At 41.8% G+C, this 25,664-nt stretch overlaps 1 protein-coding gene across 50 annotated transcripts in view; it reads left to right on the forward strand.

Annotated features, from left to right (window-relative positions):
• The window catches only part of C2CD5 (C2 calcium dependent domain containing 5), a 106,681-nt gene extending 86,992 nt beyond the window's left edge, over positions 1-19,689 (forward strand). For 41 of the 50 annotated variants that reach the window (XR_013536815.1, XR_013536816.1, XM_078376436.1 and 38 more), the window contains 6 exons: positions 569-655; positions 12,468-12,518; positions 14,499-14,600; positions 15,532-15,722; positions 17,284-17,430; positions 18,241-19,689. Coding sequence is in view for 48 of the 50 variants with exons in the window: in XM_078376436.1 (XP_078232562.1) it covers positions 569-655; positions 12,468-12,518; positions 14,499-14,600; positions 15,532-15,722; positions 17,284-17,430; positions 18,241-18,369 (707 nt within the window). In the remaining 2 variants the exon portion in view is untranslated. The remainder of the gene's footprint in view (positions 1-568; positions 656-12,467; positions 12,519-14,498; positions 14,601-15,531; positions 15,723-17,283; positions 17,431-18,240) is intronic. The other 9 variants (XM_072999714.2, XM_072999715.2, XM_020813959.3 and 6 more) reach the window with 2 other exon arrangements.
• The last annotated feature ends 5,975 nt before the right edge of the window (positions 19,690-25,664 follow it).

A 25,664-nucleotide genomic window follows, 5' to 3' on the forward strand; every position in this document is an offset into this window, starting at 1 on the left:
TGCATTCCTATGGGCTTTTTTATTTCGCATAGCGACGAATCCGTATAGCAACAATTTTGGCTGCACGGATTATCGTCGCTATGTGGGGCACCACTGTATATTTATAAAGGAGGGACATGGTGGCAGTGCAGGTTAAACTGCAGAAGCCTCTGTGCTGTAAGGTCTATAGATCTGCAGCTGTAAGATCGAATCCACATGACGGAGTGAGTGCCCGCCGCTTGTCCCAGCTCCCGCCAACCTAGTGGTTTGAAAGCATGCAAATGCAAGTAGATAAATAGGGACCACCTCGGTGGGAAGGTAACAGCGTCCCGTGTCTAAATCACACTGGCCATGTGACCACGGAAGATTGTCTTTGGACAAACGTTGGCTCTATGACTTGGAAACGGGGATGAGCACCGCCCCCTAGAGTTGAACACGACTGGACAAAAATTGTCAAGGGGAAACTACCTTGATTTGCTTTTCACTGTTACCATTATAGATCTTCTTTACAAAGAATCAAATGTTTCTTTGAATTGTGTGTGATTTTAAGAGAGATATTAAGATGTACCTGTTCTCTTGTTGTTTCAAGCTTCTACAGACAATGAAGAACAATTACAGTTTCCTCTAGAACTTTCTTCTGATCCTCATGCTTCTCAGCAGTTTTCACCACCTAAAGGTTGGTTAAAGAAAATGAATATGTACTTTATCCTTCTGTGTTCCATTCACTTGCTCCTTTATTGTTAACCATCTGACCTTAGAAGAAGCTCCACTATCCAGAATAAGTGGAATGTTTGCAAGAAGAGCTATATCCTTAATCAGGTATACAAGATGACACAAAAAACTTTTCTTCATGTGTCCCATAGACTCTGTCTCGATTAAAATAGACTGGTGTTGCTTAAGTAGGAGCAAATGAAAAGGAACAATTTGTGCTTATTCTGTTGCTTCTCCAGGGTTCCTTTGAACTACCAAATAGTCTTTATATTCTAGCTTCAAAGCAGCGGAATTTTGGGAAGAGATGAGATGGCTCACAATGTAAAAGGTCTCTGAAATAGTAAGAATTGCAAATATTATGTTATTCTTCTAGGAGAGAGGTTGTAGCTGAAGACCTTTATTTAGCAGTTATGCAATGCCAAATGTACTGCCAAGGCATTCCTGCACACCCAGTCCAATATAACAAAGATTCCCCTGAGCAAGGGATTTGGGACAAAACCATTGGATGCAGCATACTTGACTGAGGAGTGATGAATACTGTGTAATAATTTTGAATTTTGTGCTTACGGCTTGAGAGATTTAAATAGGCATCTATCCAGGAAACAGGGACTTGGTGGCTCTGTGGGCTAAACCGCAGAAGCCTGTGCTGCAGGTTCAGAAGACCAAGCAGTCGTAAGATCGAATCCACATGACGGAGTGAGCGCCCCTCATTTGTCCTAGCTCCCGCCAACCTAGCAGTTCGAAAGCATTCAAATGCGAGTAGATGAATAGGGACCACCTCGGTGGGAAGGTTATTTATTTATTTATTTATTTATTTATTTATTTATTTTATATCCTGCCTATCTGGTCGGTTAAGACCACTCTAGGCGGCTAACAGCATAAAATAGTATAAAAATTTTTAAATAGAAGAAATCTTAGGAGAAGGAGGAAACAATAGGAAAGGGAGAGGAGAGGGCATCAGGAATTGTCTGGAGGGAAGGCCTGCCGAAACATCCATGTTTTTAGTTGATTTTTAAAGATACCCAGTGAGAGTGCCACGCGGATCTCAGGAGGTAGGTTGTTCCAAAGGTGAGGAGCCACTGCCAAGAAGGCCCGATTTCTTGTCTTTACTTTCCCGGCTTCCCTCGGCGTTAGGCTCCTTAGCCTCACCTCCTGGCTCGCATGAGTGACACGGGTAGATCTTGGTGGGAGTAGTCGTTCCGCCAAGTATCGAGGCCCTAAACCGTTTAGGGCTTTGTATGTAAGCATCATCACTTTGAAGTCGATGCAGAACCGGATGGGCAGCCAATGCAATGCAGCCAGAATGGGTGAGATATGTTGGTATTTTTTCATTCCACTAAGTATGTTTGTTTGTTTGTTTTTTGGACTTATATACCGCCCCATAGCGCTACAAGCACTCTCCGGGCAGTGTTTTTTACAATTTAATTATACAGGCTACACATTGCCCCCCCCCCCCAGCAAGCTGGGTACTCATTTTACCGACCTCGGAAGGATAGAAGGCTGAGTCAACCTTGAGCCGGCTACCTGGGATTTGAACCCCAAGTCGTGAGCACAGTTTTAGCTGCAGTACAGCGTTTTAACCACTGCACCACGAGGCTCATAAAAACTCATGAAAAACTTAATGTACAGTATTTTCCTTGCTATAATACTGTCGGTCTGTATACAAAAATGAGGATTAGTTACAGACAGTTATGGTTGTCCGGAGCCCGCTGTTTATAAATAATTTATTTCTGTTTTGATACATAGCTCCTAAAAAAGGCTGTGCCCCCAAATGCGTCAAGCATTTTTGAACTGGAATAAAGACCAATCCCATTTTCTACATCCTGAGACCTAGTCTATCATTCCGATTTCTGAATCAGGATTCAACCAAGCTTTGTGGTTGATGCAGAATCCTACTAAATGTGAAGGCTTCCAGTTCTTCTTCCTCAGCACTAGGTGTTAGGAATATCCCTAGGCAAGAAACCTGCAACATCTCGGGAACTATGATGAATTAAAAAAAAAAACTTATCAGAACTGGCAGAAAATGCAATAGGAAAGAGGTAGGTGGTGGATGTAGCAAATATTGTTTAAGAGGCAGATAAATTTTCCAAACAAGTCCATATACTTTCTCCACTACATAGCACAATCCCCCTTTTTAGTGGATTTGAACCCCAAGTCGTGAGCACAGTTTTAGCTGCAGTACAGCGTTTTAACCACTGCGCCACGAGGCTCTTCTGTAGTAGTCTGGTTGCCGCATTCTGCACCACCTGTAGTTTCTGCAGCAGCCTCAAAGGCAGCCCCACGTAGAGCGCATTACAGTGGTCTAATCTTGAGATTACGAGCGCATGCACCAAGGTAGTGAGCACCCCAACATCAAGGTAGGACCGCAGCTGGGCTATCCGCCTAAGGTGAAAAAAGGCAGAGCGGACCATGGACGCCACCTGAGATTCCATAGTGAGCGCCGGGTCCAGATGGATCCCCAAGCTGCGGACCCCATCCGTGGTGGGCAGAGTCACCCCCCCCAAAAGAGAGGGAGTTTCCCAAATCCCCAACTGTGGGGGCACCCACCCTCAGTACCTCCGTCTTGTCCGGGTTCAGCCTCAGCCCGTTCTCCTGCATCCATTGCAGTACAGTCCCCAGGCAGCGCTGAAGGGACAGAACGGCATCTCCTGCAGTTGGTGAAAAGGAGATTTAGAGCTGAGTGTCATCGGCATACTGATGACACAAGGCTCCACACCCCCTGATGACCCCACCCAGCGGCCTCATGTAGATGTTGAACAGCATTGGGGAGATAATCGACCCCTGTGGAACCCCACAATTGAGACTCCATGGGGCCGAAATACTCTCCCCAAGTTGCACTCTCTGGGGGCGGTCCTCCAAGAAGGAACGGAGCCAGGCCAGTGCCAGGCTGCCGATTCCCAGCTCGGAGAGCCTCCCCAGGAGGATACCGTGGTCAATGGTATCAAAGGCCGCTGAGATGTCGAGGAGGACCAGCAGAGACACTTTGCCCCTGTCAGCCTCCCTCAACAGGTCATCACACAGGGCGACCAATGCCGTTTCTGTACCATGGCGCAGCCTGAAGCCTGACTGAAATGGATCCAGGGCCTCTGTTTCGTCCAAGTGCGCCTGGAGCTGGTCGGCCACCACCCTCTCAGCCACTTTGCTTAAGAAAGAAACATTGGCGACGAGCCTATAGTTGCCAATTTCGTCCGCCGCCAAATTAGGTTTCTTTCTGATGGGCCTAATGAGTGTCTCCTTGAGGGCAGATGGAAACCTGCCCTCAAGGAGAGACCCATTAATTATTACAGTGGCCCATTCCGTTGTTATAGGCCTGGCTGCTTTGATTAGCCAGGCCGGGCAACGGTCAAGGGAGGAGGTGGTGGCACGCCAGCGATCAAGTGCCTTGGCCGCAGAATCAGGTGTGACAGGCTGAAAGGAATCGAAAGTCACCGGGCTCGACTCACTGTATTCAAAAAAGGAGAGAGGTCCCGGTGAATGGCCTCCACTTTCGATTTTAAAAATGCTGCAAACTGGTCCGGTGAAAAACTAGGGGGAGGCCCATCACTCAGACCAGTTCCGGATAGGTCGCGCACTATACGGAATAATGCCGCCTGCTGGTTGGACGCTTCGCTTATCCGGTTAGCGAAGTATGCTCGACTGGCAGCCTTTACCTTAGCCAGGTAAAGGTTAGTAGCGACCTTGACAGCTATCCAATTATAATACGTTGGGTCCTTTCTCCATTTGCGCTCTATCCGTCTCCAGACCTGCTTCAACGCCCAGAGATCCTGGTTAAACCAGGGTGCCGGGCAGTCACTGCGCTGGAGAGGGCCTTTAGGAGCGATCGTATCTACTGCCCTAGCTGTGGCAGTGAACCTGCCGTCAACCAGAGCCTCGACAAGAGCGCCAGCCAGTTCAGCCGTAACACCTTTCATGGCGTCCTGGAATCCAACTGGATCCAGTATCCTTCGAGGGCGGACCATGACAATAGGTCCCTGCTCCCTGTGAGGGGGGAGAGCCATTTTGAGGGTAACAGCGTTCCGTGTCTAAGTCGCACTGGCCATGTGACCACGGAAGATTGTCTTCGGACAAAACGCTGGCTCTATGGCTTGGAAACGGGGATGAGCACCGCCCCCTAGAGTCGAACACGCCTGGACAAAAATTGTCAAGGAGAACCTTTACCTTTACCTATCCAGGAAACATTTAGTGGCATCATAGTGTGGAAGGCTTATTTAAAATGTCACCTTGGTTGTGAAGGACTTTGAAAAGGGATTAACAGTTTAAAAACAGCAAATAGCATTAGAGAACTATTGGTGTATGCATATTTGGAATGTTATGTCCTTTTCTCCTTACTGTGGACCAAAACAGCTTTTGTCAGAGAGGCAAAGATACAGAAAAGGGAACTAAAACAACAAGAAGATTAGAACGTAGTCCTTCCTTACAAAGAAACACTAAAAAAGCAGACCATTTTTATTATTTATTTATTTGTGTACCAAGTCAGTCATAAGAAATTACACTAGCTTGTTGCCAGATAAGGTGATTGTGAAGATAGGATCACTGGAGATGTTTTTGTAGCAAAATTCTGTTACCAATATTCATTTCTGTATGGCTCTGCTTGGCTCTACCTATGCAAAAATGTAGTGTATTTTTAAAAGAGGTAGCCATGTACGTCTGTGCTAACATATACAGTGGTGCCTCAACTTACGAACTTAGTTGGTTCCGGAACTCCGGTCGTAACTCGAAATGGTCGTAAGTCAAGGCACCATTTTCATAGGAATGCATTGAAATACAATTAATCCATTCCAGCTGAAGGGAAAAAAAATCACCAAATAACACCACTGCAAGACCCATCAGAAACGCGATTAATCCATTCCAGCTAAAGGAAAAGAAAGAAAGAAAAGCAAACAAACAGTGCAAGACCCTTCAGAAATGCAAAAGAAGCAAAGCAGAGAGCAAGTAAACCGTGCAAAATCCATTGGAAATGCAAGAAAAAGCAAAGCAAACAAGCAAACAAACCGTGCAAGACCCATTGGAAATGGGAAAAAAACAAACCCAAAAAGCAAACAAACCCTGCAAGACCCATTACCTTACTATGCAGTCCAAAGCGTCCTCCGATCGCACTCACTCTAACTGCTGGGGCAAAAGAGCTACAAAGAAGCAGCCTCTTCACCACCAACGGTTAGCAATTACAATTCCCTGCCTTTTTCTGGTTGTAACTCAAAGCTCCAGTCACAAGTAGAACCAAATTTTGCGGCCGGAGCTGGTAGTAACTTGAAATGGTCGTATGTTGGGATGTTTGTAAGTCAAGGCACCAGTGTACTATGAGGCAAAAACAAAACAATAAATAAATAAAAATAAAGAAGACAAAAATGTTTTGGCACCTTAAAGACTAACTGCTATATTTTAATGTGAGCTTTCATGGACAAGTCCACTTCCTCAGACTATATTTACCATGTCAATATATTTCTGGTGCTTGTCAATTCACTAATAGGTTGGTGCTTAGTGAGTCACCTCATGCCTTTTTATAAACTGTTCTTCCAGTTAGTACCTTCTTGATTTCCATCTGCTTCATTCTGCAACTTAACTTAATTTTCAGAAAATACACTACTCTTCTTGAAAGAGATTTTTTAATATTGGGCAGTCTGGTTTGTTTTTAAAAAGTGTCTGTTCCCATTGTTGCTTCATCAAGCTCATCACTACCATGTCAATATATTTCTGACTCTTCTCAGTTTTCTGAAGGATTGGAGATGCTTGATTTTGAAAATACGTTTGGGTGATTTATGATTTGTATGTACTGTTCCATTAGAATTTGACTATTCGTATAAGTTGCTCTTCAGGCACAATAATTATTGAAAAACACATAATATGCTTATTATGTTTACATTAAACATTTGCAGTGCCAGTATAAATTTAATAGGACCAAAGGGGCAAATTCTACTTGCAGATAAAATTTCCTCCTGATCACGTCTTTTGTTTTGTTAGACTGCTGGAATAGCATCACAACTTGGTCAATAATCTGTCTACTTTCCATTAATCCTTGCTGATTGGGCAGTGTTAGTGTAGTATTGAGGGGCTGTGCCCAATATTAATGTATTCTGGGAAAATGTATCATTTTAAATAGACCATTTACAGTGGTGCCTCGCTTAACGAGCGCACTGTTTAACGACGAATCAGCATAGCGACGCGTTTTTTGCGATTGCTAATGCGATCGCATTGCGATGTTTTAGATAGGGAAAACATCGCATTGCGATGATCGATTTTCGCATTGCGATGTTTTACAAACAGCTGATCGGCAGTTCCAAAATGGCCGCCGGGTCAACAAAATGGCCGCCCGCAGCGTTTTCCCACCCTTCCCTCACTTACCGGGCGGCGAAAATGGCGGCCGGATGGAGGATTCCCCGCATAGCGGTGAGTTTTTCCCCAATAGGAACACATTAAACGGAGTTTAATGAGTTCCCCCCCGCATAGCGATGAATCCGGATAGCAACGTTAATCCTGGAACGGATTAACGTCGCTGTGCGGGGCACCACAGTATTTTCAAGGATGAGAGATCTTATCATAGGTAAAACTGCTAAAGATATGCTGTGTATACGGGAAATTTGTGAAAGGACACCGTTTAATTTACGTTCTGCTTTGTAACACACCGCTTATGGCAGCAAATAACATTGCATTCCACCTTGTCTAACAAAATTCGTACCTGAACGTAGTATTTCTATTCCATGCAAACAGATACACACACACCCGCACACGCCATCACAAATATTTTGACATTTCTTCATTCTTGTTCTGGCATTTTGACAAAATGTACTCTTCTGCCATTGTTGAAGCCCTTGATCTGTAGCAGAGCCTTCTTTTATCAGAGCTCCTCTTTCCCAGGTATTAACTGTGCTTGCCTATTTGGCAGTAGGATGTTTACGTAATTGCTTGGAAATGCACACACCAGAGCATGTCTCTATGTGCTTGGGACACCTGTTCAGCAAGAGTGCCTACCTGGGACTTGGGGATTCGGGAAAAGTTGATAGCACTTCCTTCTGTCATGGTCCTTTACTTAAGCAGACTCTACCCACGTTTCTTCACAGAGCCACAAAAGGCGATGTTTAACATATGGTTACCCTAAATTAAGTAAAGTGTGCGAGTATGACATATGTGTTAGCAAGAAATACTTGCTAGAGAGCCAGCTCAGTATCTATTTGTTCCTGTCAAAAGGTTTAAATGGAACTCTAGTTAACATATTCCATGCTGACTTAGCTGAGCTATAGTGTATGGCCATGATGTAGAATGTAAAGACATGGAAAACAGTAGAAGTATTGATCCATCCTCTCACCCACCTCCACTCCCTGCTTATGGTTCTCCAGCTCTGTGCTGGAACATGTGGCCCTTCATGGTTGTCAGAAGTGCAGATTAAACTAATAAATCATTGTAGTTAAACTGTGCTGTTCCTTGAACTGGCATGATCATCCATTGATGTTTTGTTGAAGACAAGTAATTTTTTTCTGAAAACAAGAAATTTCTTATAACAAATTGTGTGGTAATGATTCTACAGCAGTAAGCAGCAAATTTTCTTTAGCCGAGCAGCATTCAGATAGTTGGAAAAACAGATTTTATATAGTCAACATTCTAAGACAACAATCTACAAAAAAAAAAAAAGGGAGATCAGCACCATGGACAGCAGAATAAAGCTAACATACTGGGAGTAGAAAAAAAGCAATTTCCCCCCAGCATTGAAAGTGGCATACAATAGTCAACGTTGTCTGTGTAGTGTGTGCACTTATTATACAGTTGCTTCCATTAAACAAGAGTAGTTCATAAACTTGAAAAGTCTGTTTAACCGTCAACAACAGTGATACTTAAAAAAAAAAAAAAAGACAACAGTTGAAGGAGAACGTCTGGTTTTTCCTGGCTGTTGAAAGCCATTATTTAGAGTCTCACAATGCTGCATTACTGTTTTAGCAACCTGTAAAGGGCAACAATGTCATTTTCATGCATGTCACAACATGCAACAGGTCAAGAGTGTAGAAATTTCCCTGAGTTTCGTAGGGTTTTATTTGAGCCCTGTTCCAGTGTTACAAACAAACTTTTTTGACAGTATTGCAAACATCAGTTTATCGGTTTGTGCAGGAATATTAAAGGCTTGTCTAAGAAATCTCTACCATGTTAAAATGTTGAGTCTTTCTTGACCATCCCATACCTTGATCATTTCTGTTATGTGCTTGGAGTGTTTTGAAGTCCATGTAGTAAAGGATATGTTTGTTAAGATAGTAATGTATGAAGGATTTTGGTTTGGATAGGGAATTCAAATTTGATAATCTCTTGAAATCCTGCCATCTCTGTTATGCTATAAAGTTTGCACAGAAGTAATTGTAGATATCAGGGGTACAGGCAAAGTGGAACAAAATATTGTTTGAAATCAGTGGTAAAGCTAGAAGTTAAGCTCTGTAAAAGTTAAGGAGGTAAGTACAAATTACTGGATTTTTGTGTCATTAACTGAGATTGTCTATTTTGATATTTTATCATTAGTCTGCAATTCTCCAAAAAATCTTGAATGGAATTATATTGCTAAAAATGAGTATACACTAGGATCCTCTTATCCATGAGATCAGTATTTGCTTATTCACCTAGTCAGTCTGAAAACATTAAAAGAAAAATATCGACAAATATATATTTTAATGATAAAATTACCAGAACTGGCTACTAGATGGAGCCCGAGATGTATAACATTCACTAGAGACACATGTTTCTACAGTGTCATTTCCAGAACTGGAGACTAGATAAAGCCAGAGACCATGCTATGTACAGTGTTCACTATTAAAATAATCTGTGTTTTTCAGCATCTGAGGGGCAGGGGGCTTGGAACTGATCCCCTGTGAATATGGGGGTCCTACTGTATCTCATGCTAGCATGATTTTAGACACAAAGGAAATAAGCTGTGAGGACAAAAGAAGCGAAGGTTCTATTTGAAAGATGGGGTAGGAAAGAAGCAACCCAGCAAATGTAAACTATATGGTAGAAGTTGCAGGTCATGAAGTGTGGTGGTGATTATGATGACAATGAAAGAGACCTAATAAATATTAACATCATCAGGAAAAATAGCATGTGATTTTATTATTTCGGCATGCAGGTGTGGGTATATGTTACCAGGCTTTTTCAACGTCTACGACAACCAGAAAGCCAGGCCTGCAACAAGAATTGTACCTTAAAACACATACCCCTGCTTTCTGTATATGAGAAGTTTACTTTTATCTTGCATAGGGATCAGCACTATCTCATTGGACTACAACTCCAAACCATCCAGATCAACATAACCAATGGTCACGGATGATGGGAGTTGCAGTTCATTAACAGCTGGTAGATCACAGTTAGCCCACCATTGGTGTTCAGACATGTCCCCTTCTGTGTAGCCTGAGGTGACATACTTAGTGGAAAAGTTTATTTAGACCCAAAAAGGATACAGTGGTGATTCATGTGGAAAATGAGTGTGGCTAGAAGCTATCGTGTGAGAGGGGTAGTTACTAGGCTAGACACAGAATCCCCCTGTGTTCATCACACATATGTTTAGTTTCTTAGGAATCACAGATGCTGTATGTTCTATGAAAGACTGGCAACCTTGCTATCAGGATACAGTATTTGATTCAAAACCTCAATTCCACTACAGTTCTCAAATGTTTATTTCATTGTAAACATTCATTGTTCTTAGGTAGGAGCAAGTTAAGATCTCAGTGCTCAATTTTTCCTTGCATTCTGAAAGGGAATTTTTGAGACTTTTCACTTTTAACACCTTGAAGGATAAAACTGCATTGTGAGCATATGTGCAGTTTAAAACAAAGCTGTACATTTTAGGCAAGTTAGACTTCATGGTATACTGATACAAACATGTTGCTCCCAGTTCTTGTCCAATTAATTATTTTGGTTAGTTTTACAAACCAGTGAAGAAGTGACCTTCCTTCACTGGGCTTTTTCTTTCTACAATCATAGGGTAGCTGACTAATAAAAAGGAGATAGCTGGCTGGATAGCTGAGTGGGTTGGGGTACGTGGCTGTGGATTTCAGTGGATTGGGAGTTCAATTCTGCCCTGTGCCTGCTGGGAAAATAGCCAGTTGGACAAGCTGCACCGTCCCAGAGTGCCCCCCAGAAGAAAAGAATGATAAATCACTTCTAGAAAACCATGAAAAGGGTTGGCATAAGTCAGAATTGGCTTGACCTCTCATAATTATGAGGAAGCAATACAGTTGACTTGTGCAAGTAGGTTGAGAGGAGACCAGGTGCTCTGATGGACTTCATTGCTGCATAGTGGAAACAAAACTGCCACTAGCTAGAAGTTGGCAGAGCTTTGATGAACTACAGGGTCATGTTGGTCTGATGCTAGCCACCAAAAAAGATGCAAACAGACCCAATTCCTTCTCTGTCTTCCTATGCAGGTCCTGATATAATAGACTATCTTTGCCCTTGAATGACTCTTCCTCTTCTTCTGAGCATCATAAGGCAAAGTTGAACATAAAGTTTCTGTCCAAACAAGTGTACATCTACAAAACTTGTGTAGATGTAAGAAAGTGAGCATTAATCTAGGGTTTTTGGTCACCTATCTTTTGGGGGGAATAAAGTGGATTCTGGATCTCTGGATGAAAATCTACAAATTTCTGTGAGATATAATTTTCTCTCAAAATTGCTGTTTCCCATCACATTTTTTAAGAAATCTGCTACTTTAAAAATAGTAAAGTGTGCCCTCATTTCCTCCAGATTTCTGCTTTGAGATATGCTGGTACCCTTGTTTCTTCTGCACAAAAGTTAACATATTGCCTGTAAGAATCAGCTGGGAGCAACCAGTCTGGAATCTTGCCAAAAGGCTATGCCATTTCTTTGGTATCTGGGGGATTCTGGAAGTTGTAGTCAAACATATCTGGTGGTACCTTATTGGGGAGTGCTACACTAGCCACATCGGAGATGGAAATGTTTCTTGTGTTTTTGGACTGCAACCCTCAGAATCTAGGGACTGTGCTGACTGATCCTGGGATGTATCGTCCGAAAAGAAGTATTTCCCATCTCTGATTTAGTCATTTTTATGCCTGGTGGAATGTCAAAATATTGCCAGCCAATCCTGCTCCTGAGACTGTCAAGTGTATGCATAATGGAGACTGTGATTTGCCTAAAGCTTCTGTGTGTGGATCCCAATGCATATTGGCAAAATAGTCCAGTCTATAAATACTGCTTGTGTGCTCTACAACCAAAGCCTATATAGTTTGGGCGTTGTTTGAATAAACTTTTAATCGTAATGTTCTGTTCTCTGTTTAATTAATTCTCTAGCCTTCATTTCTATATTAATCTATTGGCTACTGCAAATATCAGCCTCTAATGCTTTGTTAGCCTTTAAAACTGATTGCTGCTTGGCTATCATTGTAGAATGTAGACAGCAAAGTTGTTTTGTAGACCCTGTGTTTTACTTTTCCGTAGTTTCAGCTGAAAATTGCAAATGTTACTCTTGCTCTCTTTAAGCTGTGAGAAATTAGCTTTCCAAGATGTTCCTGTGATCCTTAGGGATTGAAAGGCAAAAATAGAGAGGTAGATTTTTAAGTGTCATTTTCAACTATCATTTTTCTTGTCATTAGGGAATGCAGTACAGTGTTTATGGCATTATGTTATGGTAATAGACTGTGCAAAACCATTGTGTGATATAGAAACCAGAAGAAAAGAACAGAGGAATTTCTCTAGCAGATGACTCACTAACAAGTAAACTTAAAAGAAAAATGTGTATTAATTGAGCTAATGTTGCCTATGTCACATGAGTGGAATTCATTTTGTCTTACTAGAGGACCTGGAGAATGCAAGTTCCCACACAGGTATACCAGCTGTCCAAAGAGGTGAGTTTTTCATGATTTAGATGTAAGCCAGAACAGAGAATGCATTCCTGGGTCTGTTGGAGTGCAGTTGGAACATGACTTTAAACATTCAGAATGTATGTACCTGTTACCTTGGAAAGCATGCTCTGATGTGGCTTATTGGTATTGGCATAGATTTGTAAAAAATAGTCCTTACGCTAAGGATAGCTAATGTTTGCAAGAATAGGGAACATAGTTAAGCTTCCCAGGTTAGTAATCCAATCCTCTAATTTTACCTGTAATGGAGGGTGTGTATCTTAAAGAAAGTGCTTTGACCCCATGATCAGGGAAGGGCTGGCGTGTGGTGTTTGTTTTATGTGCACATTTCCTCATCAGGAAATCCTAAGATTTAAAAGTAAATCTTTAAACTAATTATCTCAGTACAGTTGAAAATAATGATTGGTCCTCTGATCTGGTGAGGTGACCCAATAAATTCATGAACCTTGGTTGATGAGTTTTGAATGCTAGTGGAAAGCAAATCTGATCCAGGACCACAACTGACATCAGCTAAGCTGTTGCCATAATGCAGGGGTGGGCAACACGTGGCCCATAGGCTGCAGGTAGACCCCCAGTTGCCCCTCACCACATGCATACTCTAAAAATCAATATATATATTTCAAAAAAACATTTTGCTTCAAAGTCCCCTTATATCCACCAGGTGGTGTGGGAGAATTCTGGCAGGTTTTGAAAGCCAAATGCCCCCAATACACTATCTGTATTTTTAAAATATTTGGATCACTGGAGGGCTCAAGGGTTGGTTTCAATAGCTGTTCCTCATTTTGTGAGGAGTTTTTCGGAATGCATGTGAGGTTTGGGTGAGGCTCTCCAATGTGCAGTGGTGGCCCTGTGCAATTGTTCAGCTCTCTGGAGGTTGCCTACTTCTTTCCTTGAGAGATTTCATTTTATTGATTTATTTTTATTTGCTGAAGATTTGTATCCTAAAATATGAATACTGCATTCTAAGGACTTCTAAAGAATATGGACATTTTCTTATTAGTCCAGCCTTGTTCCAATTATCTGAGGCTTTGTTTCTGCGTAATAAACAAAATGGTGTTTTTCACTGTATGGGGAGACAGACTGAATGAATTGTGTTCCATTTGCCAGGCTATAATTCTTTGCATCTAAATTAACCCAATCAGATTTGCTAGATCTTTTGCCTCAACTGTGGTACCACATATCAGTTAGCAGACATCTCAAAATCTGCAAGAATATTCAGGGTCGTCAGGCCTTACGTAGGTGTTCTACCTCTATTTAGACCTACTACCATGGTCTACATAGTAACAGTGACTTCCAATTGCATCACAATTTTGAAAATTGTAGGGATTGTAGAGGCACCAGTTCGCATTGTCTTTTCTTAAAATTCGCACTGGTGTCTCAGCACACTCCTTTATTCAGTTTGTACAGACCATCAAGTGTCTGCTCTGGGCCATTTCCCCCAAATTCATTCTGGATGAATGAGAAGTACATACACATCATTTTCTGGGCAATCTAGTACAATATTGTAGCAGAAAGCCCAATTTCTGCTATCCAGTTCTAGCCCTGACATGGATTCCAGAAATGGCTTTGGCAATGATGGCAGAATCCACAAAACTATTATAGTTGGTTTTTCCAAAAGCTCTGATGAGCGCTTCCTGTGTTTTTACACAATTGTAATACAGTCCCATGATGGTACACACTCTTGTGAATTCAGTAATAATATACATATTTTCATTAATAAATATGTTTTTCCAGTGATGAGTTTCAAAGTGTGTATGCTAGGCAGATTGTCTGCTACTCTCCAATTACTAATGTCCAACTGAACAGGCAGAGTGTTGAGGCCTGGTGTATTTTTTTAAGCTATGGGGAACAGTGTTTTTTCTTAGATAGACTGGTTCATCAGAAAGAGTGCTACAGTGGGCAAAAGGGACATCATCCATATTTTTTCTTTGTTTTTTTCTTTTGTTTTTCTGTCTGTGTTTCCAGCAACGTCAGTTGATTACAGTTCCTTTGCAGACAGATGCAACAGCTGGATAGAATTCATTAAACTGAAAGCTCAGACCATAAGGCGTGGATCAATTAAGACAAGTAGGCGGCCATTTCTACCACCTTCTGATCATTGGAAGCATAGTTCTGATCTCTCAGTGGCAAAGGGGTGGAGCTTCGTACCCAGTAGTGGCGTTGCAAAAATCAGTGTGCGAGTGTGAAAGCTGCAGACTACACCGTCTGTTCTTTTAAAAAAATTGCTGGGCTAATTTTGGAGCACTCCCATTGCTTCAAAAGCAAATTGCTAGTCATATATAGGGGATAAATAGGCTTGTGAATTGTATAATGAAAAGCTATACTTACTCAGTGCAGCAGAAAATGTATGTATAGTTCAGTGAAATTACTCATAACATGCAAGGATCACCTGCATGATATCCAATGGCATTAATCTTTGAATTAGAAAAGTGGTGACTTGTTAATTTTTGTCCAAGTAGTTCAGTGGCCTGCACTTAACGACTGTTTCGCTGTAGTTACTCAAGATGAAGATTGATCAGGAAGCTGACAACAATGAAGAATCACGCACGCACACACCCTCCCAAATTTGAAAAATTCTGGACTAGAGAAATTTGTCAACTTTCACACTCTTTCCTGTAGACCTTTGTTGTTCCCTTTAGCAGAATTTTTTTTAATCAAATTGTGACACCTTTCCCAAACACTCCCTTCCTCCCTCCCCATGTGTTCACTTGATAACTGATCATTTGTATGTGCAGCCACTGGCCTCAGTGTTTTCTTTTGCAGGAATGCCACTCTTCTTCCAAAATAAAAAACCATTCAAGCTTTTTGTCTCTTGTTTGCATGTGCTGCATGATTATCTCCTTTCTTTGGCTGAGCATCACAGGCAGCTGAATGTTGTCACCAAGCTATTTGGAAACCATACGGAAGGGTTGCTCTGCTGGAGGTCCCAACGCATGTGTGTGTATACTGAGTGGTAATCCTCCTGTCCTCTTTCTTTCTTTTCTCCTGGTGTGTACAGCCGTGTCTCTTGACAAGCCAAGCCCCTTGACAGAAGGACATTCTCATAACCGTTTCAGTCCATCAGGCATTAATTCTACAGTGCCAGTTGTTAAGATGACACCTCTTTCCTTTATCCCCGGGGCAAAGATAACTAAATATCTTGGAATAATCAATATGTTTTTTATACGAGAAACAACATCTTTGCGTGAGGTAAGCTGTATACCAAGTTTTGTATTTCTGTCACTGATGACCAAAGCTCTGAAAATTCTTGTTCTGGACTACAATTCCCAGAATCCCCCAACAAGTATGATCACTATGACCATGCTGTTTGGTGGGTTTTGAAAGTCATAATTTTAAATCACAGCCCCCAAATCCTATTGATAAAGTGGCTGGTTAGTAATTTGCAGTACACTGTGTGCAAAAGATAGCAGCATTCAGAATAGATAGAAAATGTCAAGGATTTCAAATTTACTTGCCCTTGTCTCTTCTGATTTTTCTTATCTCCATTTGCCTTCACCAACCAAACATGCAGGGCAATTTGTGTTCACTAATGCCATTTATGGAATGCAAATACCGTGTTTCCCCGAAAATAAGACAAAAATATTAATTTTTGCTCCAAAAAACGCATTAGGGCTTATTTTCAGGGGATGTTTTATTTTATAGTCATGTCATCTTCTGGTTGCTGCACAATGCTGCACAATGGTGGAGGGCGGGGTTTCGGGAAGGGCTTATATTACGAGCATCCTGAAAAATCATACTAGGGCTTATATTCAGGCTAGGTCTTGTTTTCAGGGAAACAGGGTAGTTCTTTGGTTCTGTGTTCTTAAAGCCAGTATCACCTGTAAAAGCGGAAATCTCTTAACCACATGTAAAATACCCATGTTTCTAGAGTTATATCTTTAAAAAATTTTCTCACACAGCCTCCTACAATAGTCATTCTTTCTCTCAGATTCCGTGCAGAGCCCCCCTCATGAGGGCTTGCTTTATTTAATAGGGCATTGTGGTCAGTTAGACTTTAGTTAAACTGAATAGGAAAAAAAAAGTGGAACACAGCAGAGGCTTGGAGTGCAAATCCATTGCCTTACTGGTCACAGAGATCCACCCAACATTCCTTGAACTCCATGGCAGTTTTATAATGACACAACAATTGGTTTAATTCCTTTATAATTTATTTTGTGAATGTCTAACCTATTTATATGCCAGAATTACCAAAAGTGGAATACAAGGTCAAACATTCAAAATAAAATATTATAATAAAACTTAAAAGAGCAATCCTAAGCCAATGTGAACATGCACTCATTATAAAAGCACTGCCACTCTGAGTCCTATTGTACTAAAGCAAATGTAGGTTGTTCAAACACCCCATAGAGTTGTATTGTAGATCTCGAAACAGATCTTAATGTGCACTATTGTATGACAGCCACAACACCAAATATTTCTGAGGATTAAATAAGCACATCCTGTAGTCCATCTCTTAGTTCTATGGTTTGGATACGATTTGTGGCTCTTAATTGCTTCTGTTGCTTTTATTTGCTTCATTGGTCTGGAGGCTGAGTTAATAATAATAAAAACTACGAATGAATCTCCAAACAATGTGTTAGGAAACTGTTAGATAAATGTGTGTGCTGTTTTGAAGCATACAGGACTTAGCTTTCGCTAAGTTAGAATAATTTTGAAAGTAAAGAGAAGTAATGATTGATTCTTTTGTCCTGGTGCTTTCTCCACTGAATCCCTTGTGTATCCGTGGTTCTTGTTGTGTTTCTTAATATAGGAGGGCGGTGTAAGTGGCTTCCTGCATGCTTTCATTGCAGAAGTGTTTGCGATGGTCAGAGCTCATGTAGCAGCTCTGGGGGGAAATGCTGTTGTCTCATACATCATGAAACAGTGTGTGTTTATGGAGAACCCAAACAAAAATCAGGTAAATAGCGCTTGAATGAACATTGCCTGTTTGCATATAAGCAATCCAAGATGAGAGAAGCCTTGCCCGCATTACCTATTCATTTCGGAGTCCAGACAAGGCTCTTAATGCAAACCAAATGTCAGCAGCCAAGAACTGTTAAGCAACACATTTCTGAATCAAGGCACTGATTTAGGACTCCTATGTTGAGCTTCACAAGCAAAAGGGACAGGTCCTCCTTGCCCCTGGTGAATTTGCAAAGGTTTGGAAAAATATCTGTTTTTGAACTACTATTACTTGAATTCTCTACTTAGCCTAGCGACTGGAATTGATAGCTCAAAATTTCTAGGAGTCGCAGTCAAAAATGTTTTTTCCCCAAGCGCTGGAAATTTGCTAATTATATGTATTAACAAGGCATTGATGTGTTTTGCTGAAAATACATGGTTGCCTAGTTTAGGGCATCATAGTTCATAAAGGATATTGATTCCAAAACCTAATATGTTAAGGATGATAACAATCCCTATATAAATGTATCAGAGTAGCAGTAGATTAATTTACGTGGAGCAAATTTGTATAGGAGCCCATGTGGCTGACTGTATTACTTGTTAATATTGAAAACTGCTCTTGCTATATGTAGAAAGCTAGTGGTTTTGTCAGTGCTGCTGTTGCCATACATCCAAAAACTCTTTTCGGTTAGTTGGTGTCGGAGAAGAAGGGGCCCTTTGTTGTAGGATCTGTAGAGCTACAGAATTCTGTGTTTAAGTTATAAGAATCTGTCAGTTTTAAAAGCTGCCAGCTGTATAAATAGATGTTCCTTCCTTGTTATTGCAGGCACAGTGCCTAATAAATGTAAGTGGAGATGCTGTAATATTTATACGTGAATCTGAATTAGAAGGGGCACCTGTCCAGCCCCCCACTGCTGGCTCTCAAACCACAAATACGAAAGAGAGTACCACATGAAGTCAAGAAACAGCTCCAGTGGATATGTGAAGATCTCTGTGGAATATCTGATGACAAAAGGTTGAATTCTTTCTTATTGGCAACACTCCATATATCAGGGGCAGCTATATATTGAATGAATCAGCAAATGCTTGTCGAGGGGATCTCCAAAAAGCCAGTGAACCACCTGATGAGCGCTGTGCACTGAAAATAATGTGTGTCTTTGGAAAGAACAGAAAATCAGAGGTTCTCATCAGACACGAGGTCATCAGGATATTACTTTCTGTTTCCCAGTGCCAAGATAAAATCTAATTTGGAAACGCAATCGGAAACCAATGTTGTTAATTTTGACTGGGGGGAGGGAATGGAGTTTACATTGCAACTGGAACATAAATGAAAAATCAATTATCTCCTGTCTTCTTGACGAAGGTGCTGGTTTCACCAGTATTGCCAAATATGTGACATGTACAGTAAGTATATTTCTTGACACTAGTGAGAATGTAAGCAAAATTAACTGGACAATCTGGATTTAGTTGCATGTTATAGTATTTTTTTTTTTCATGTTTGTGAACTATTGAATATTTTTCTACTGTACATTTTTCATTTTAAATGTTAAATATGATTATGGCGAAATTACTGGCTCAGATACATATTTTTGGAACAAAGGGGACAGAAGAAGCTCTTCTGTCAGGAGTCAATGAAGTCCCAGCTGTTTGTAAATACGAAACTGGGACATTTTACGTGGCAGGCTATAGATACCAAGAAAGTAAAGAAACAATGGTCTTGTGACCACCACATTCCCAGAATGAAACTAAAAATGTACTCAGGAAGAGTACATTTTTTCTGGAGCATATCGTAATAGGTTGTTTTCCGTCATCTTTGGACGGTTTCAGTAGAAGATTAGAAGCTGTGAATCTGAGAAATAACTGATGGTGTGCTTCTTGACTGCTTCATTTACGGGAAAGGGGGAGGCATACATGTGACCAAAGATGTTTTGAAATGTGTCATCATGACAGCATGCAACTGGTAAAAAAAAGTAATCCATGTATCCATTTTAAAATGGCTTATTCCTTCAGATGGTGAACAGCTGCAGAAAAATCTTTCAGAGGGTGGTGAATGCCCATCATCCTTCACACACCCCCATGACTACATAGTCCAGAACACAGCCAAACACTTTGATCGTCTCCTGTGTGGGACTTGAAGAAAATGTGTAAACTTGAATGTAAATAGATGTTTTGCTCGATCTAGGTACTGAAATCGTGTATTATTTGTTCCATTCAGAGTCCATTGTAAATGAGAATAATCACATTCCTGTTTGCATAATAAAGCCTCTTTATTAAATGTCCCTGCTCTACTTCTTTGGGGACTGCCCACTTGAATTCTAGTATTCCTTGGGAATCTTTACTTCATCTCTTGAGAAAAGCAGTGTAGTACAATTTGTGTTCTGCAGCTCATCAGCAGAGAGTCTTATTCTGTGGGAATTCAGCCTCATCGGGGGCTGCCCCAGAGCCTGGTTAGTGTTGTGCTTTCCTCTACTTGTCCAGGCAACAGTGAGAGGGCAGGCCTTAAGCGAAAGGGAGAAATAGTTCTTTTTCTTGGTCTCCGGGATTCACACACATGGCTTTTGCGCAGATCCCTGTTCAGGAACATTTTGGTGCCAGTATCTTGGATGGCCACATATGTTGCTGGATGAGCTTGCAGGCATGCACAGAGGGGATGGGAGGGCAGATACCGTGCTCCTCTTTCCCTCCTAGTTGGTTAGGGGCTTGTGAACACCATCCACTCTGATTTGCATTCAGATTTTTTTTCCTATGAAAAGGAAACATTCAGCAACCCTCCTGCTTATCTGTTTCCATGAGAGCTCTTTCACAAACTTTGCCCTATCTTTGGTCAATTAGGGTTGCCTAGGGGCCTCCCATGACCCCTCACTCTAATAGCAGAATGCAAATGTACGTGCATGATTCTTGGTCCCAAAATTAGTATCCTTCAGAAATTGTGCCCACCTATCCAAAGGAATGCCATGCCTTGTGGAGGGCTTTGTTGATGCTTCTTTTGTGGGTAGACATATGTCAGCTGTTATGTGTTTACACTGCCATCTGGTCTCATCGCTGACTTGTGAAAGTTGCATTTTCAAAAGATGAGTGCTATTGTGCAATGAGCATTGTAGAAGTGCTTTGAGCAAAACACACAGCAACATGATTCCTGATGGAATTCCCAGCAGGATGGCTCTTAACCCTGAAGCTGAAGAGATCTTCTGGACAGACCCACTATTTGTACCGGTGAACCAGTACAATTCAGACCAGAACTGGTGCATCTTTAACCACTAACTTCAACATTGCTCGTCCTGAGATTAGGTTTACACTTTAACTTTTACTAAGGTCAGCCCAAGACATTTGGCTGCCTGGGACAGAGGGATCAATGCTGCATCCACAGATATTGGGGGATAGGGTTTAGCTCAGTGGTAAAGCACATGATTTGTACGCAGAAGGCCTCAGGTAAGGCTAGAAAAGAATCCTACTTGAACATCTGCTGCCAGTAAGTGTTGAATATATTGATCTAATATGCCCCAAGAATCTGCGTAAGGTAGCTTCCTATCTTCTTACCAACATGCACAGTATGTACATGATTTGTCAAATGAAATGGACAGGATGAATTTTATTTTATTGGTGTGCTGAGTAACATTTCCTGATTACTTTCCAAAATTATTTTTCAGAGCATTCTAAGAGAAATTCTGTATGTAATATTTAGAAGAAATTCTCCTGCCAGATTTAGTATTGTTTTGTGTTGCTTCCTAAAGGATTCTCAGAACTGACCAGTAGAGGGAACCAGAGTATTATCTATATTTGGCTGGAACGCTGGTAATACCACCACAGAGTGCCAATGATACACATCACCAGCATTAACTATAACAACAGCTCTCTGAATGTCTCAAAATAGCAAGTAAGAATCCAAGTCCCATACTCAGAGCAACATTCCAGGCTCTGTGTGTGGCCTGTTTCATGCTGACAAATTATGGATTTGGGGCGAAATAGCCATCGGGCATCTGGGCTGCTACAAACTGATGGCTATTTGCCTACGGCTGCCATACTGTCCATTTACCCAATTTACTGCTTCACTGTTTTGTGACCAGCAGCACCCATTCACCAGCTCTAATCCGGCTCCTGCAGGTGTGATGTGAGAGGAAATTGCCAGCAATGCCACCCAGGAGAAGAGAGCACGACTGGCATTCTGTAATCTCATTATGTCTCCTTCTAGAAGAAAATAATAATATCAACGGATAAACCAGAGACTCCCAGCAGTCTTCAGACATAGCTCAAAATCCATAATTTGTCAACATGCATGATTGTGTAACAGTAACTGGGTGTCTAGCCAATTTTGACTTACAGCAACATTTCTAGGTTTTTCTAGATAGAGAGTATTCAGAAATGGTTTGCCAGTCCCTTCTTCTGGGGGTGACCTGGGACTCTGAAGCTTGCCCAAGGCCACACAGGCTGGCTCTTGTCCCTGCAGGCACAGTGGCGAACCAACCTCTGGCTCTGCAGCCAGATAACTAAACAGTGGTTAAATTTCCCCTCTCTGGTGTGTTGGTTAAGTCCCAACTCTTGCCTGCAGTGGTGGAATGTCCTGTTTGACTCCTTCCTCCTCCGACATTTGAGTGGCCAATGTGATAGCATCCTGTCCTCTGTCGTCCCCTTCTCCTCTTGCCTTCACTCTTTCCCAACATCAGGGTCTTTTCCAGGGAGTCTTAATGTATCCTAAATCTTGTGGAATGGATGACTGACATGTCAGTTAAGAAGGCTTTCCAATACACAAGCAACTTGGAATTTAGGTATTAATTGGAGTCCACTCAACTCACATTTGGGTTCCTCTGCTAATGTGTGCCATGTGAATGCTCACAATAAAAAATGTAAGGCAAAACCATAAGCTATAGAAACCAGCTCTGAAAGTGGTGAAGCTTAGTGGTTAAACTGCAGTACAGTACTGCGATCAAAGATTGCTCATGACCTGAGTTTGATCCCAACAGGCTCAGATAGCCAGCTCAAGGTTGACCCAGTCTTCCATCCTTCTGAAACTGGTAAACTGAGTGCCCGAGAGCTCACTAGAGGGGCAATGTGCAGCCTGAATAATTAAACTGTAAACTGCCCAGAGAGCCCTTTTAAGTGCTATAGAGCAGTATATAAGCACCATGCTGTGCTGTGCTTTAAAATACTGTCATGGAAAATATAAAACTGAGCTTGTATTCTGGCCTGAACTGAAGATCAACCCACATCAATGTGGACATATCAGGCTTAGAAGGAAGGCACCTCCAAATGCGAGATGCAGAGGAGTGGTATCAGGAAACAGGTACTGTATCTCGTCTCGTGATTCCAGAGGCATCCGATGGGGGCCACAGTGAGATACAGGAAGCTGGACAAGATGGGCCCGTGGCCTGATCCAGCAGGGCTCTTCTTATGTTCGTATGGTGATCTATCCAAGAAGAGTTTGCTCCAATGAAACGTCCTAGTTAACAAAAGACCTAGTCTGTTGGGCAGAGTTGTTAGCAATTGCGAGAGGTACCTACCCTTTTACCCCAAAACAACCACTTTTGGTTTTGAAAAGTTAAAAATTGAGTTGTTCTCATCAACAGTAACCATCTTTTTTAAAAGTCCAAGCGTTTGTTCAAGCCACTCCCCATTTTGTCAGGAACTCCACAGCGAAACGTTTAGAGGAGTCAAGAGTTCAGCCGAATGCCACAAAACGGGCCCTTTAAGGGCTAAAGACCAAACTGCAGTAGATTCTGGAGATGGGCACGATTCAGTTTGTCCCAGTTTGTCCCAGTTCATAAAGGTGGCATCACAGTTGCTGCTTCTCTCTTCTCCTGCCTCCTCAGCCAATCCAGCCCCTCACCAGGCCCTGCTTGCTTGCTTTTCCCACCTCCTCAGCTAATCCCCCAGTCATGAGCAAGAGCACAGACTTCTCTGCCCCGCCCTTTTCTCTGATTGGGAGATCAGCCAAGAGGGTGAGGCAGAGGAGCCTGAGCTATTGCCAGAACTGGAAGATCAGCTGAAGATCACAAAGGCTGAGCCCGGTGAAAGGCTGATTGAGCCAGAGGAAGGGAGTGGGTGGGAGCAGTAGCACCTGTGCTACTGTCTTTATGAACCAGGACAAGTGGTTCATGCCCATCTCTACTCTGGTGACATCTGTTACTTTCTCCTATACTTTCTCTTCTACTGTTTCTCCCTTCTCCTTTCTGGTTGTAAAAAGTGCATAATCTTTAGCTAATCTTTCTTAAATCTGGTGCAAACAGGCTGCTCAAATCATAAGGAAGCATTCATTAGCCTCTGCATGTTGTTCAGGTAAACATAATTATTTTCCATATAGGTCTTCAACTGGACAGTTTTCTATTCAAGCACCCCCTTCTGATATGTGTACAGAAGCCATTTTGTCTCCCACAGCAACAATGAGAGTTCACTCAAGGTCAGAGAGTAGAAAAGTTAAAGCAAGGGAGGATGTGACAGATAAACTCAAAGGCTAATTACAAGCCCTCCAAATGATCTCACAGCTGCTGCTAATCTTCCAAGAAGATAATAAGCAGAGATGGAACTAGCAATTTTGGTAACTGAAGCAAAAGACATGGTCTCCCACTCCTTCTGCCTGGACAATTGAGATCTGGGGAATTTGTCATGCTCCTCAAACCTTTCCTGAACTATTTTTGCAGTGTGACAGGATGCATTATCCTGCTAAAAGAAGACTCTGCTATCAGGGGACGCCATTGCCATAAAAGAGTGGACATGGTTTGCAACAATCTCCAGGTAGGTGGTACGCATCAAATTAACAGCCACATGAATGCCAGGATTCAAGGTTTCCCAGCAGAAAATTGTCCACAGCATCACGCTTCCTCCGCTGGCCGGCCGCCTTTCTGTAGTGCATCCTGCTGCCATCTCTTCCCCAGGTAAACGATACCCATGCAGCTGGCCATCCACCTGATCTCAAAGAAAACGTGATTCATCAGACCAGGCAACCTTCTTCCATTGCCCCATGGTTCATCTGGCACTTCACTCTGACACCTCATTGTCCTGTCCAAATTACAGGATGAATTCAAGGTGAAAATTAAATCTTGGTGGTCCTTTGCTGCCTCCATCATTTCCAGCAGAAAACTTTCCAACCGGCCGCTTCTGCTGGCTGGAGAGCAAACAGCAGCATATCAGATCTTGAAGAAGTTACTTATTGAGACTGGAAGGGAGATTCTGTGAGTTGTACACTCAGAAAAATAAAAGCTTCCAAGCTCTGAGTTCGCCTTCTTTCAATATGAAAATAGTGGATCTCTATATCAGAGGCATGATGCAAAACTGGCCATAAGGGTGCACCAGAGGGGAAAGCAAGAAATACACAAGCAACTGCAAGATGAGCCATTCCTTGCTTAGTTGTGATGCATTCAGATTTCAGTGCATACAGCACATTTGCCCGACAGTTGCTTAATATTGGGGAGGAGCCTATTGTTGGGATATATAGTTGTACAACCCAGCATGTATGTAGCCTAAGCTTTTTTTTTTCTAGGTGAACCTGTACCTGTCTGTTCATCTCGTGTCTCGGAATGGACAATTCTGGGATTTGTAGTTGAAAACCTCCCAAATAGCATATTCCTAGATCTCATGCTTCAAAAGGCATGATTCTCATCTAATGTCCTTCCCCATGTTTTTACCAAACATCTGTGTTTCAACAACAACAAAAAGAGCTTATAGTTATGCTTATATCCTATAAGGAAAAAAGGAAAGGAAATAAGAACAAAAAAAGAAGAAGGAACTTCTTTAGGGAAAGAGGTTTCTACTCCTAACCATTATTTGAAGAAATCTTTCAACTTTGTGGGTCTGTGCATTCTCTTAAATAATACACCAGTTTCCTGGGAAAGATTAAAATGTGTTATTTGCATGCTGGAGCATTCTGACCAGACCGATTCTATCTAGTATCAGCCAATGGATGTTAAGACGGTTAACTGCCAGAAAGATAAAGCAAGTGGCAAGTTATGTTATTCAGTTACATAGTCTAGTGATAGTCTGGGGGTTGTCTGCTAGATGTAGTCTGCTTATCTGTTAATGATGTCTGATAACGAAGTTAATATATCAGCATAGGTCTGTCAAGCATAAGTCTAGCTATCAAGTACAAATGTTTCAAGCACTGTTAGTTTATTTGACATGTTTTATACAGTAAACATTCTTAAACCTTCTTACCATGACCAAGTGAACTATACTGGCACACACAGAGGGAGAACACCATTCATGATCGATGTGTTTCTTTATGCTAAGTCTGAACCACTGTGTACAATCTTTCATACCTTT

This window comes from Pogona vitticeps, chromosome 5, assembly GCF_051106095.1.
Source record: "Pogona vitticeps strain Pit_001003342236 chromosome 5, PviZW2.1, whole genome shotgun sequence".
Lineage (NCBI taxonomy): Eukaryota > Metazoa > Chordata > Lepidosauria > Squamata > Agamidae > Pogona > Pogona vitticeps.